Here is a 15328-nt window from a genome sequence, read left to right on the forward strand (position 1 = left end):
CTTAGCCTGTTTCTTAGTCTCCCCAGTGTTATCTTGTTTCCTTTCCTGTATCTGCCTGTGTATATTGGATATTGTTTGTTTTCTGCCTGCCCTGACCATTTGCCTGTTTATTGGATTACGTTTTGGATTGCCCCTAACTGGATTGCACATGGATTCAACTCTCCCGACTCCTTCGCTTTCTTTAAAGCACCCACGTTACAGTTTATTGGTTTATTCTGGATCAGGAGATTGATGTATCCATCAATCATCTATTTTATTACGTTTACTTTTTTATTTCAATTGTTACATTACCTCTCTTGTTTTTCCTAGACATATAAAGAGGTATGTAACAACATCAACTATGCTTTATCTCATTCCCTATTGATTATATGTCAATGCAAACTCATAAATTTAGAAACATGTGTGTTGTTCTGTCATCTGGAGGACGGTTGTTTGGTGTTTAAGTTTACACCTTAATTCTGTTAAACTGATTTTGTTACATCTCACCCACAAGACCAGGCTACTGACTATTTGCCACTTACATTTTTAATTTGTCAAAATAAGTGACGAAAGTAAAGCAATCCCAAAACAACAATGATGTTGATGACTACACTGCTTCACACCATAAATTATTAAAGGGGACATATCATGAAAAAGTAAGTAGTTGAAATTTGGCTCCCCTGTGATGTCAAAGGGGGATCTTGTTATAATAATACCGCCCATTAATTGGTACTATCCAAACACGGCTCTGCCATTTAGTGCAGAGAAAGAGAGAGAAAATAATTGACAGCACAGTAAAGTTAAAAATTTCAACAAACCACCATTATGGCGATCAGTGTTTGCATTTTATAAGCATTTCATTTTGCATTTAAAAGGACACATACAAAAATTTAAAATTTTTGCTCACACCTACAAAGTGGTAATTTTAACATGCTATAATAAATTATCTGTGGGGTATCTGTGTAGTTTGAGCTAAAACTTATACGTACTCTGGGGACACCAATGATTTATTTTACATCTTAAAAAAGTATTGCGAAATGTCCCCTTTAAGCAATAGTTCCTTCCAAAATGAACACACTGTTATTATTTACTTACGCTCATGTGGTTCCAAACCCGTATAGCTATAAAATGCTAAAGAATGTACTGGCTGCTTTTTATAAAGTTAACAGGAACTTGGGCTGTCAAGATCCAAACTAATTAAAAAGACCAAATGATCTTCAACTTGTGCATTCAATTTCAAGTTATTATTGATACATTTTCATATTTTCAAATTAGATTTTTTATGTTCCACTGAAAAACGTCATATGGCAACAACATGAGGGTGAGTAAACGATCTGCGTGAACCAACACACATGATACCCCCTGAACACATATTTTAAATTTGCGCCCCTCGGAAGAGAAGTCACCATCCGCCATTGCTGTAAAATAACCATTTTTATCTATTCACCTCAGATATGTGGATAGATGACTCTTTTAAATGTAGGCATGTCCAATTCGGCAAAATAATTCACATGCTAAATGCTATTCTATACTGTTTTATGTAGAGGATCTAGTGAATCCTAACTACTATTCTGCTGCTCTGATTGATGCATTTTTTATGGCTATAAAATTAGTGAAGTGAAACAGATTTTTTTTCCAGATTTCCTCTTTGTTTCTCCTGTTATAACACAATGATGTTGTGTTGGATTTTAATACTTCTGACCCTACGATTTTTAAAGGCAGAAGGTAAGTTAGCTTAGCATGTAACAAATACTAAATGTACTTGCATCTTGGTAATTCTTTCATGACAGAGAGCAAGATATTAGAAGCAGCCTGTGCAAGTCTTATGTGCTCTTCTGCCATCAGAAATTGAAATTTACGCACAGGAAGGAGGAACTGTAACTCTGCCCCGAGACTTACACGGAGGAGATGTTGCCAATACAGAAAAGGTTTATGTGAACTGGTATAGTGGGACAGACAAGACCCTTGTAATCAGCAGAAACCCTCAAGCTGGAATTCAACCGGGTAAGAATAGTTTTATTTAAGCGTATGTTACAATAATAATGAGACTTTCATGATATAACAGCACATATGTATTTTCTTTGCAGGGAAAGATAAGACACGGTTCTCTATGTTATCGGATTTCTCTGTTCAAATTTCACCAGTACATGAAAGTGATTTTGGAATTTTCAGCTGTGAACAACACATATTGACACAAACGTATACCAAGACCTACAGACTGCGTCGTGGTAAGACATAGAGGGGAAAATACAGAGAGGTGTACACAAGAGAATAAAGAACAGAGATTAACATTCAAATCATTTTTAAAATCATGAATTCCTTAAGAATAAATAAGGTAGTAAATTAATTTTGACTTGTATGGTAATTTGAAGAATACTGAAGATGTGGTGTGCCATCTAATGCCAGACGACTGAACTACAGAATAGGAGAACTGCAAATCTTTTTAATAATCTATTTCCACAATAAGACCACTGAAACCACTGTTTCAAGATTTGTATTGACAGAATTACATTGGTTAAACATTATTCACACGCACGCACGCACGCACGCACGCACGCACGCACGCACGCACACACACACACACACACACACACACACACACACACACACACACACTTTAACATCAACATCTCTTACTTGTGCATAACACGTTAAATGTTTACACATTAAAACACCTTGTCTATATTTTTCTAATTCCAGCTGTTTTCTCTCTATTTTAGTTACTGTAAGCAGACCGCAGCCAGTGATGGTTGGAAATTCTCTGTCTCTGAAATGTAAGCTGGAAACAGGTCAATTGAGCGGTACAGCCAGTGTAAAGTGGACACCACCTAAAGGTTGTAACGCAAACATTCAAGGCTTAAATGGTGAAATAACAGTGCCCAAAGTGCCCGTGTGTGCTAGTGGTGTTTGGACATGCACTGTTAAGTATAATAAGAGAGAAGTCAAGGCAACCACGGCTGCTTATGTAATAGGTGAGCATGCATGCAGGTATTCCTTTATACTCCGTGTCTGTATGAACAATTAACATACAAAATGCATATACTGTATAAGATGAACAGTAAATATATAAATTTGTAGCATCATAAACAAGTGTTTGTCCTTCTGTGTGACCTTGCTGCACTGCATGCATGATACAGTGTGTTAAGGGATGTGCCCGAAGCCGAATACGTTATTCGTAAGGGCACGGATAATGGCTTCAAAACGAATAACAAATTCATCCAAATAACAGAGAAAATATTCGGCCAGACATAATCACCTGTTCCCTTTCAGTCGGTCACTACGACGTCACGTCGTGACCGACGAATTGGGAACTCGCTTAGACAGACCAATCTGCTTCGTATACTACTAAAACGCCAATGAACTTGGCATTGAGATATTTGCATAATGCTGGCGCCGCCCCGCCAGGTGCCTTTATAAGCAGCCGGTGCAAATAGGGAAATTAGCTTTTTCGCTTCGAAAGCCGGCATTATCTGCTACTGAGAAGCTACTCTCTGCTCTTCTGGGAACGGTTGCTGAAGTTGATTGACAAGCAGTACTAACACAGCGGACGCTCGCAGTATTCCACTGCTCTGCATATTTTTTGTTTTGAGTTAAGTGTGTGCGTTGCCTTTCCCTGTGCGCATCATCAGCTGAGCACCTAAAGAGTGATTTCTCTAAAGAGTGATATGTGAGAGCTCTGTGTCTTTTTAAAGACAGCCACTCTCTCGTATATTCGGAGATCAGCGTCCTTTTCAGGATTGCTTTTCGTCCGTGCGATCTTGGATGCGAGAGGTATAAGGGTTCCAGTTATGGTCACGAGCGCTGTCTTCATGCTTGGGCATCAAGCACTCCGAGGCTGCGTTCGTGGAGAGTTTTTGTTCTCTCTGTGAGAGTATAACCCTCTTGGATTGCGGAGACGACTGTCGTTTCTACGGGAATGCTGTCCGCGCCTTTGCAGTGCTGAACGCCGTCATTGTGCGGCTGTTAAGCGCTCGCAGGACGCTCTTCGCATCACTACGCTGAGTAGGACGGAGGATGCGTCCTCCACCTACCGGCCTTTCATCCTCAGCCGGTTGAGGCTCCGGTGGAGACTGCAGAGTCGTGTTCTACGATTTTTGCCGAATCCATTGGACCTCCTTCTGGTCCCGTTCACTTCTGCAGCATCAGAGGGGTGTCCAATTTTTCCTCCGAAGTGGAGTCGTTCCAGAGATGGCGGCCGTGCCCGCTCGAGCGGCGGAAACGGTAGAGTTGGAGAGGTTAACTCCTCTCCGCCCGAACCGTACCGCCCACGTGATTGGTATTTCGGAGCTGCTCGGGCCTCTCGGTCCTCTTCTCCTGTGCCTTTCTTCCCGACGGCACGAAAAGCTGACGTGAGTTGCGGCCATCCCGGCCGTTCAGCGTTCAGCTTCAGCTTTCACCCCTCACCTCCCTCACCAATGGAGCCGCTAAGGGCGGGGACCCCTTTAGTGAGCGGGGGGTTGCGATGCAGCTGCGTTCCTGGAGGGACCACCCAACCCTTCCCTCCCGTGTTTGTAGACAGTCGTCCGGTTACGGGCGCTGTCCGTCAGGCATGCGGAGAGGCGGCTTCAGCCCTGCACGCAATAACGTTGCTACAGGTTTACCAAGGATTTACGAGGGAGGCTGCGACCTTCAGTCGTGCGATGTCCACCACAGTGGTTCAAGATCGCCACCTTTGGCTGTGTCTGGCTGACATGACGGACGCAGGCGAGAACAACTTCTTGAATGCTCCTGTCTCACAGACCGGCCTCTTCGGCGAGGCCGTGGGGTCGTACAGCTCCGGCAGCGCGGGGGAACCGGTCGTCAGCAGCCCGCCTCGCCCGCTTAGCCGCTTCCCGTGAAATCGGGAGTTTAAGTGGCCAGTAACGGGCGACCCGGATTGGCAGAGGATCACTCTTCAGGAGACGGTGATTCGCTCCTTCCCCCGATAGAGGGTCGGGTGGAAAATTCTTGGTTTGCATGTGTTCCACCGGTGGTTTAGCCGGTACCCACTTAACCACACATAGAGTGCATTCCTCTTCCCTCTCCAGGTCTCCGGAGGATTGAGAGAGCCGTGAGCGGGCACACACCAGCTCACCCTACCTCTCCTCTATCGCCAGCGGGTGTTCTGAGGAGTCCGAGCCCTCCACTGAGGAGACCGGACCACCAGCACCCTCATCGGAGTCTGCACTTTCCGCAGAGGAGACCAGACTTCCGTCACCTTCAGCGGGCGCAGGTCAGTGTCACACACACATACTGTAGATGTTTATGCTGTCACAGCAGACGCACCGGCAGTCTCACCTGTCTCGCTTCGCTGCCCCTCCGCGGGTACTTCGGTAGTGTCATTAATTCTCCTCGTACGGTGCCTGGGTGCTTGGCTTCAGTTCCCAGCCCGTTTCGTTGGGTTTTACGCACGATCCGCCTCGGTTACGAAATACAATTACCGGCACATCCCCAAAATTATCGGGCTTTCGTTTCACTATAGTGAAAGTGTCCGATGCACATGTTCTGCGTGCATAAGTCGATGTCCTGCTGGCGAAGGATGTATCGAGCCGGTCCCTCTTACCGAGATGATGATGATAGGGTTTTTCCAGCCTTTATCTCATAGTACCCAAATTACGCGGTGGGTTACGATCGATTTGATTTACGCACCAGCTCTACAAAGGTGATCTTTTTGGATGATAACGCAGAGGCTTGTATTTCAATATTCACATCGGTTTGCAGCCTTAGACCGGTAAGACGTGTACTTTATGTGTCCATCTCCCCTCGCCTTAGACCGTTTTTCGCTCTGCGTTGTGGGGTGGGCATATTAATATTAAGTACACCATTCGAGCTGTCTCTCTCTCTCCATGTCTCCATGAAAGTGCTAGTCACGGCATTAAAATATCAGAGAGAGAGCGTTGTTCGCATTCTGCTTTTATTACGTCGACTTATAATAGCCCGTTCTTGGCAGACGTGCGTGAACCCAGAGAGTTAATGCTTCGTCATCTCGCTCGTTTAAGTCACCAGGTCGACTGGGAAAGAGCAACTTTGCCCCGTGCAGAGGATCCTTTTTCTCAGTATGGAATTAGACTCGATCGACTATTGGCGTGTTTTACAAGAGCGCGCAATCAGTCAGTTCTGACTTGCCTCGGTTTAATTCGAGGGAAGTACGCGGTCCCTCTGAAACAATTTCAGAAGCTCCTGGACATATGACAGCATGCTGCAGCTGTGACACTGCTCGAGCTGCGTCATATGAGACCGCTTCAGCGTTGGCTTTACAATCGAGTCTCGAGGAGAACGTGGCGCACCGGCATACACCGTGTAAACACTACACCTGCCCTAAGCACGGGATGATCAGCCACGTATGACGGGCTTGCAGTCTCTGGGGTGTGTATAGCACCCCAACTGCCGCGAGCGGTGCACTGTATATCTGGGACTTGTACGCTCCGCTATGGAGATGCGAGGGAAGGATGTATTAGTCGACACCGATAACATTGCGACTGTTGCGTTTTTTACCGTTAAGGCGGTTTTGCGCTCTCGTCACCTGTCGCATCTCGCTCGTCATCTCCTCCTTTGGAGTCAGAAGCATCTGAGGTCCCTTCGTGCCATTTACATCCCGGGATTGCTCAATACAGCGGCAGATGCGCTTCCCGAGCTGCGCCCCCCGGCGAATGGCGACTCCACCCCCAGACGGTCCAGCTAATTTGGAAGAAGTTCGGTTGTGCGTAGATAGATCTGTTTGCGTCGCCGGACGATACCCACTGTCGCCTATTTTATTCACTAACCGAGGGCAGCCTCGGCGTGGATGCGTTGGCACACAGCTGGCCGCGGGGGGTGCGTAATACGCATTCTCTCCAGTGAGCTTTATTGCGCAGACACTGTGCAAAGTCAGGCAGGACGGGGAGAGCCTTTTATTAATCGTCCGTACTGGAGGACCAGGAATTGGTTTTCATAGTTAATGCTCCTCGCGACAGCCCTCCCTGGCAGATTCCCCTGAGGAAGGACTTTCTTTCTCAAGGAAGGGGCACATTTGGCACTCGCGCCCCGACCTGTGGATCTCCATGTATGGTCGTTGAGCGCGCGCAAGGTTTAGGTGATTTATCGCAAGCGGTATCTAACACCATCGACGCGGTTCGAGCACCGTCCACAAGATGGGCTTACGTGCTTAATGAAACCTTTTCGTCACCCGGTGCCCTTCGCAACGCGAGGACCCCAGAGAATGCCCTTTAACATTGTGCTTTTATATCTTTAACATAGGTTAGATGGTAGGCTGCCCCTCCGCCATTAAAGTTGATATCGCCGCTATTTCTGCTCATCACTCACTTATCTACGGCAGATCAGTTGGCCAGCATGATTTAGTTATTACATTTTAAGAAGCCTTCAGGTCTCCCATTTGAGCCTTTGCAGTCTGCGAGTCTGAAGTTTTTATCAATGAAAACTCTGACTCTGCTAGCATTGGCCTCCATGAAGAGAGTAGGGGATTTACATGCATTCTCTGTTGACGATTCGTGCCTTTAGTTTGGTCCTGCTGTCTCACTGAGACCCAGACCAGGCTACGTGCCCAAAGTTCCCACCACTCCCTTCAGAGATAAGGTGGTGAGCTTGCAAGTGCTGCCCCCGGGGGATGCAGACCCAACCATGGCTTTGTTGTGCCCCGTACGCGCACTGCGACTCTACGTGGTTCGCACGCAAAGCCTCAGGACCTCAGACCAGCTCGTTGTTTGTTGTGGCCAGCAGAAAGGGAAAGCTGTCACTAAGCAGAGGATGTCTCATTGGATAGTTGATACTATCGCCCTGGCTTATAATCTTCAGGGTATTTCTTGCCCCTTTAATTTGAGAGCGCACTCCACACGGAGTGTTGCCTCATTTGGGTTATCGCTCGTGGTTCCTCGCTAACAGACATCTGTAGAGCTGCTGGTTGGGCGACACCTAATACTGTACGTTCATTAGATTTTACAATGTTCATATCGAGCCTGTATCCTCTCATGTTCTTTCCTCACCAGGGAGGGCACGGAGAGCAGACTCGCAAGTCGGCTTGCAGCCTCCGACTGAGGCTCCAAATTAAGTTTTCAGTATGGAAGGCCATCAGAGCAAAAATGCGTAATGGTTTGAATTGCTCTTCCTCCGCTGCCTTGGCAGCCTTTGTTGCGGAGCATTGGCTGTCAGCCTTTCACTAGATGTATTCTTACGAACCTAGGTGTTTGGCTTGGGCTCCACATTGTGTCCCATCGGGTTCCTTTGTGAGTATTATTCCGTGTGGTTAATCCTACCAGCCCACGTTTCCTTCAGCAGAGCACTGCTTTGCTTACACAGCTAAGGCTGTCTTATTCCTCAACTACGGTTGACTTTCGCCCACCTATAGCCCTATAGCCCTTAACGGCTTCTGCAGCGTTCCTATACCGCTCAGATAGGGCGCTTCCCAGTCGGTGGCACTACTGTGGGGTTAAAGGAACATCTAGTGCCCGGCCTTCTGCCTTAAAACCTAATTCTCCTTCTCCTTAAGTGGAACCGAAGGGCTTTACGCAGACACTGGAAGAGGTCAGCCCTCAGTGGCGTTTTGGTAGGGATTCCCAATTCGTCGGTCACAACGTGACGTCGTAGTGACCGACTGAAAGGGAACGTCTCGGTTACGGATGTAACCCTCGTTCCCTGAAGGAGGGAACGGAGACGTCCCGTCGCCACAGGGCTGCTCCCTGCTGTTTATCGACCGGTCACATTCTCCCGGCTTTCTCAGCGAAAAGAAGCTAATTTCCCTATTTGCACCTGCTGCTTATAAAGGCACCTGGCGGGGCGGCGCCAGCATTATGCAAATATCTCAATGCCAAGTTCATTGGCGTTTTAGTAGTATATGAAGCAGATTGGTCTCTCTAAACGAGTTCCCAATTCGTCGGTCACAACGTGACGTCTCCGTTCCCTCCTTCAGGGAACGAGGGTTACATCCGTAACCGAGACGTTTTACTGGAACAGTTCTAAATTATAAACCTCTTAAAGCACGAAATGTGTATGAAGTGAATGAGTGCAATCTATAAAATGACATGAGTGACATTTTCTGTGCGTCCCTTATTTAGAGACGCAAGCTGTTTTGGAATTAGTTTAAAATCTTAAAAACGCTGCTAATATCAAACTTCTTTAAACCCAGATGTAAAAAAATACCCTTTTAGTTTTTTTCGTTTTATTTAATTACACAAGACCAAAAAAAAAATGGATAAAATGCTGCACTCTGATAATAAAATATTCATGATTATACAACAGTTCTTTCTGGTTCTCGAATCTGATTGGCTAAGAGGTGTGCAATATTCTACTGATAACGGCACAGTAACCGCTTCACCTTTCGTATCATTCCGCCACCTAGTGAATGGAGGTCCTCTAAACAGGCTCATTGCTGAATGAAAAAACTGCACCCACACACGGACACACACAAACGCGCTGTTTTGAATCACTCTCCGTGTGTCTCATTAGTTCACTAGCTCGTAAATCAGTCTGTGAATTAGAGCTGCAACTAACGACTATTTCTTCTGTCGACTAATCTAGCGATTATTTTTCCGATTAGTCGACTAGTCTAACGACTATTTTTTATTATTAATACAGTGTTCTTTTTTGATTAGCTATTTAATCTGTTGGATAATCTGTTTTCTACTCTCTGTCTGATCTGACAGTTATTGTTTGTTTTATTGTATTTTAACACAACTGAATGCTATTTTCACATATTATCTGTTCTGTTGTCAGATATATAGGGGCAGTTTCCCAGACAGGGATTAGACTAGTCCTAGACTAAAATAAATATAAGAGCTGTCCAAACTGAAAACATCTTGCACTGACATATTTTAAAATACACCAGTGCCCTTAGTTTGGCCTCAAAATGCACACAAGTAATGTTTTTAGTAAAGCATGTTTGTTTAAACTAATTATATTTTTTAATTAAACTAAGGTCTAGTCCTAGCTTAAGCTAATGGAAACCACCCAGGGCCGGAGTCGGACTCATTTTCAGCCCATGGAGTTTCATGACTTAGACCGGCCCACTTTAGTTCATGACTGACTATATTAAAATAATACAGTTAAATCCTCAGTAGCATATACATAAGTGTGCAATAGTGAACTGTTTTCTGCATCCTTGCAATTCATTGTATTTTTTTAAATAGATAATTTCCAAATCAATGCAAATACAGTAAACAATTATGATTTTTGCTCTAATCTTGCAGCCCTAAGATAAGGTATTTTTATATTATTCAATTAAACATATTCAAAAGCTACTAAAAGGGAACAAATGTGTTTGTGTTTTCCCCTATATTTCTATTTTAAAAAAATGGTGGGTCTTGAGATTACCTGTTGGGTTGAAAAAGTTTAGAAACTCCTGATATACAGAATACACAAGCAAGATTTAGCAAGTATGCAGAGGAACAGGAGGAAAAATAAAAAATCCTTATCTTAATTTTTAGTACTTGGATCATGTACATTGCCAAATACCTTTCATAAAAGAACAAATATTGAATGGACTTGTTTTACTTAAGAAAACATTATATTCATATGAAACGTTTTAAATAAACTGATGAGTTTTGCATCAAATAAGTTTTTGTTATCAGAAGACGATGAATAATATAACTATTCATAGATCATTCATTATTTGTCTCATTTTCATTTAAGTGGCCGTTCGTATCAGGTCGCGCATCTAGACGCGCGGCAAACGCCCTCAAATACAGACGCATCTGAATCTAAACTCGTGTTCACAGGCGAGCGCTTTGAAAAGCAACCCGTGCGTCTTGCGCTAACATTTTTAAAGCCGGCATTTTACGCGAGTGGGGCTGAATAAGTGCTGGCAGCAGCAACCTTCAACCCTGTGGCATGACAACTCACAATTCGGCTCAAATTAAAAAATTGCCATTACACAGAGTTACTACAGAAGGCATGCGCGGGCATAGGAGAGAGAGCTCGCGCACAAGCACATAACCTGTTTGTGTGGGAAAACACTGCTAATCTTTCATGATAAACTCGAATCAGTCGTCTTCTCTGCCAGTAACATCTGACGTTTACGTGAAAATGCAAGTACAAAACACAGCCAACTTTTAATTCTTTCACTCAGTGTCATGTATGAGAGGCGCTGTCTAGGGGCTTCACGCAGAGAAAGAGAGAGAGAGCGCGCGTGCACAAGAGAGGCACCACCGAGCGCGCACAACAATAAATGAAGACGTTTTAAATGAAAATAAAAATTTAACGTTAAATGTTGCGGCCATTGTTGATTTTGTGGCGCACACAAACAAATCAATGTATGGATAACACTGCCAGGAGCAAAAGCCTCCATTAAGAGAAATGAATGTAAACAGCGACGCGTCGACGCATTTTACGCATGTCGACGTATTTTCATAGTCGACGTAATCGATGACGTCGACGCGTCGTTGCAGCACTACTGTGAATACCAAGTTATTATTCCGTCAAAGATCAGCGCTCTTGGATGTTACGTTAAACTTAATGGGATTTCATGTGGACACTTGGAAAGAGGAATGTAAACACTCATTTTTTTCTGGAGATATATCTCTTATCAGAACGCGAAAAAAACGTGGAACTGCGGGTAAGCACCGCAGCTTTTAAATGTGGACATTGATCATTTATTTAATCGCGACGTGATTATTAAAAGATGTTATGAGATATCGCCACTGGTATATTTATAAGCAGCATGCAAAAACATCTCTCTGAAGGTCTTTACACACCGGGACGTTTTTCGGGCGCGTTTATCGTCGACGTTTAACGTCTCGTGACTCAAGAACGAGCGCCAATGTGAGTGCGCACACCCACGCGAAAAGCGCGACGCGCAAAAGCGTCATTTTCAGAAAAACGCCTCGGACGCGTTTTTTTGGTTTGACGCGGGGCGTTAAAAGTTGGCCGACCAATGAGATTGGCGCTTTTGTTCACGTGCCTGGCGCTGCTGAAGTTCCAGTAAAACACGACTTGGCGGCGCTCAAGCACAAAATGGTCTTGCGGAGCACGTGGAACAGGTAAACACAAAGAAGATGCATCGAGGCTGTGGAGGTTTATGAAGGTGTCGGAGTTCCTCACATCATCGACTGAATTTCGAAGGTAACGTGATATATATTAGAACATTACAATACATAGCTGTGTGTGCCATATGATTAGATTAAACTTTGTTGTCATTACACAAGCACAAGGCAACGAAATGCAGTTAAGGTCTAACCAGAAGTGCAAAAGCAGTATAAAAAGTGCAGGATATCAATAATAATTGCATATAGGTGCAGGATTATGTAATACGATGTAACAACTTACTATGGGTGGTACTATGAACATAATACTATGAACATAATCTACAGAAATGTACAAATGGATGTGTACATAAACTAAACAGAACAGTAGTAAAAATTAATATTTAAGTAGTGCATGAATGAATTTGGATTGTAACAGTTAAGAGTGCAATGGCTTAAGTTATTGTGAATAGTTATTCTAATATTCAGTACACAGGGGTGCAAACGATGCAATTCAAATAGTCCAGCAGTGCAAATGAACAGGGAGTATGAAATAGACAGTCCATTAATGTATTGAACAGACCAGTAGTGCAAATCTACATTATAACTGTGCAAGTAATAAAAAATTATTATTGGTGCATTACGATATGTAATGCACTGACATTGAACACTTCATACCATGTCATGTTCCCTTCATACCATCACATGTTTTGTTGTTTGCACCATAGTATTTCATTGTTTGTAACTGGAACCTGTTGTACACAAAAGTGGACAATTACACTGCTTCATGTTCAAAGAAAAATATTTGGTTATTATATTCATTGCTTTTTCCTAACCCCAAATAGCTTGGAGAAATCTTAAATGCAAGCCAAACCAAAGGTGGGGTTTTAGGAGGTAAATTTGTGTTCTGTGTTTAGGTAACATCTGCTGCATTTGTTCAGCCAGATAAAATACCATGAATCTAAATTACATTTGTAATCAAATATTGACCTCATGGATATCGTGGCATGGCCCTCAGTGTGAAAGATTGTTTCTGATGAAAACTAAATTTATCTTTACAGTGTTCACAGCAATATTTCTGCTAAAATGATGTGAGCAAAAGTGAGGAGGCTCCAGCAAGCACGTCTTCAGGATCATCCAGCACCAGCCGTGACAAGGTCCAATCTAAACAAAAGAAAACAGTCCGAGACGAACCTCTGGAGATGTACCTCTTATCAAAAGATGCTAAAGGGAAAAAATTGAAAGCGAAGCACAGAAGAGAGAAAGAAGAGCACAGAAGTAGCGCTCTGCCAGTTTTGGGTGACACCTATAGATGTTTATTATATACCATTTATATTTAGTTATATTTTTAATGTTTATACATTCAAGAAATACAGTTTAACATGTACATTTCATAGATATGTTTATTTGCACTACAGTTCACTTAGACTTCTATCATTGTGACTTATTTGCTCTACAGCTCTGCCAGTTCTTGTTCACACAAATTAATGTTTATTATATACTATTTTACTTATGTATTTTAAGTGTTTATACGTTTAAGAAATACATTTGAAAATGTCTAATTTCTAAATGTTGATTTGCACTCCAGTTCTTGTTCACACAAATTAATGTTTATTATATACCATTTTACTTATGTATTTTAAGTGTTTATACGTTTAAGAAATACATTTGAAAATGTCTAATTTCTAAATGTTGATTTGCACTACCATTCAGTTGCACTACATTCATTGTGACTTTTCTGGAGTGGACCAACATTTCTGAATCCTGTTTTATTTGGTTTTACTGTCATGTCTCTGATTGTTATTGCAAACTGCAGTTCATTCACACAAATAAATGTTTGATAAAAAAAAGAATTGTAAATAACGTGACATTTTGGCACTATGAATATATTTGTACATCAGTATTGTTGACCTCTTATTGTAATAACTACATACCTAATTATTGCATCATTATATTTATAGGCAACACTTACCAATTTGCAGGAGTAATAACATTTTTGGGCACAACAAAAATGGTGGTTCCTTGTTCTACCCACCCACCCTCTATAAAACGAGTATATTGGTAAAAATGATCTTAAATCTTTAGCCAAATCACAAAATACAATACATTTGGCAGGAAATTTGAGAAAATTGTTAACAGAGAAAGTGCTTGTAAAAGATTTGTTAAAAGTACACACATCGGATCACCCATTACCTTGTATTTTGTGAAAGAGTTTTAATTTTGATATAACGAGTTCTATCAAAAATAGTTACTTTTATGTGGAGATGCTGATATATTAACTGATGATAAAAGAATCGAATCAAATAGATTTCATTTAAAAATGTATTCAAGTTCACGGAGATATTGTTTGTACAAAGATTATATATTTATTCAAGAGCCATGTTTGTTTGTTTGCCCGTTAACCAAAAATCGTATATGAATGGTTATTGACTACACGCGAGTGGCTCTCTTCTTCTGTGTGACAAGTGAGTGTCAGAACAGACGCATAACGTCTCGCAGCGCCGCCCCGTGTACCGGCATATATCTGTTTTGTATTAGGCGCCATCTACTGTCCAGGGAGTGAAATTGCACCTCACTCGGCTCAGCGCCAGTAAAATTCGTTTGGGTGTGAAAGCAGAAAAACGTGACGTTAAACGTCGACGATAAACGCGCACGAAAAACGTCCCGGTGTGTAAAGACCTTGACACTTATAAAAAACAGTTTTATATAGTACTGACAAGAACGAAGTCTAATAATAACCGAGTGCTCGTATCGCGTTAAAGGCAGGATAGGCAGGAATTATCTAAAAAAACTTTTTTACAAATTTGTTTAAACTGTCTTTATATATCAATACATAAGTAAAATGTAAGTACTCTGAAAAAGAGAGTATAAAAATCGAGTGTCTGTAGACCTCTCACCACTGTTTTAAACACAGCTCATTTTTCCATTCATTTCACCCCCTCCCTTCTGGGTTTCTTCTAAAGCCATGCCCCAAAACACATGAACGTGCGACACCGACAGCTTTGCTAGTAGAAGGATTTACATCAGACAAGCGGAGAGGAAGGAGCGCGGTGCATGTAATAACATCATGTCACAATCACATGTAATAATACACCTAATTTTATCACTAGGAATATAAACAGATAGGATGGCTTTTAGTACTCACTATTAAGCCAGTGTTTTGCATGGAAGAGTTTCCGTGATGAAAGCATTGTTGACTCTGATGAGGACTACACTCCGCAGACAATACCGCTACCGCATCATCGACTCGAGGAAGCCACGTGATATTTACTCTCGTTTGATTGCTTCGTTTATTCCTTTTTTTGCCTTGTTTGCCTTCGCTGACTGGATATGCAGGTACTGTGACTTCTGAATTCACTTTCTGTGAGTTGTGAATGCACTTTCTCTGCCATTTTGCTCTTCCTAGAGTGCCTCGTGCACGT

At 42.7% G+C, this 15328-nt stretch overlaps 1 protein-coding gene across 2 annotated transcripts in view; it reads left to right on the plus strand.

The window, feature by feature from the left end:
• Positions 1-15328, plus strand: part of cd4-1 (CD4-1 molecule) — a 109072-nt gene that overhangs the window by 73935 nt on the left and 19809 nt on the right. The window contains exons 1-4 of one of the 2 annotated variants that reach the window (XM_073872036.1): positions 1555-1704; positions 1825-1983; positions 2067-2207; positions 2700-2951. The exons of the other annotated variant lie outside the window; for it this stretch is intronic. Coding sequence (XP_073728137.1) covers positions 1650-1704; positions 1825-1983; positions 2067-2207; positions 2700-2951 — 607 coding nt within the window. The 5' untranslated portion in view covers positions 1555-1649. Of the gene's footprint in view, positions 1-1554; positions 1705-1824; positions 1984-2066; positions 2208-2699; positions 2952-15328 lie in introns of those variants that run through there. 2 annotated transcript variants of the gene reach the window in all.

Source organism: Misgurnus anguillicaudatus, chromosome 10 (genome assembly GCF_027580225.2).
Source record: "Misgurnus anguillicaudatus chromosome 10, ASM2758022v2, whole genome shotgun sequence".
Classification (NCBI taxonomy): domain Eukaryota; kingdom Metazoa; phylum Chordata; class Actinopteri; order Cypriniformes; family Cobitidae; genus Misgurnus; species Misgurnus anguillicaudatus.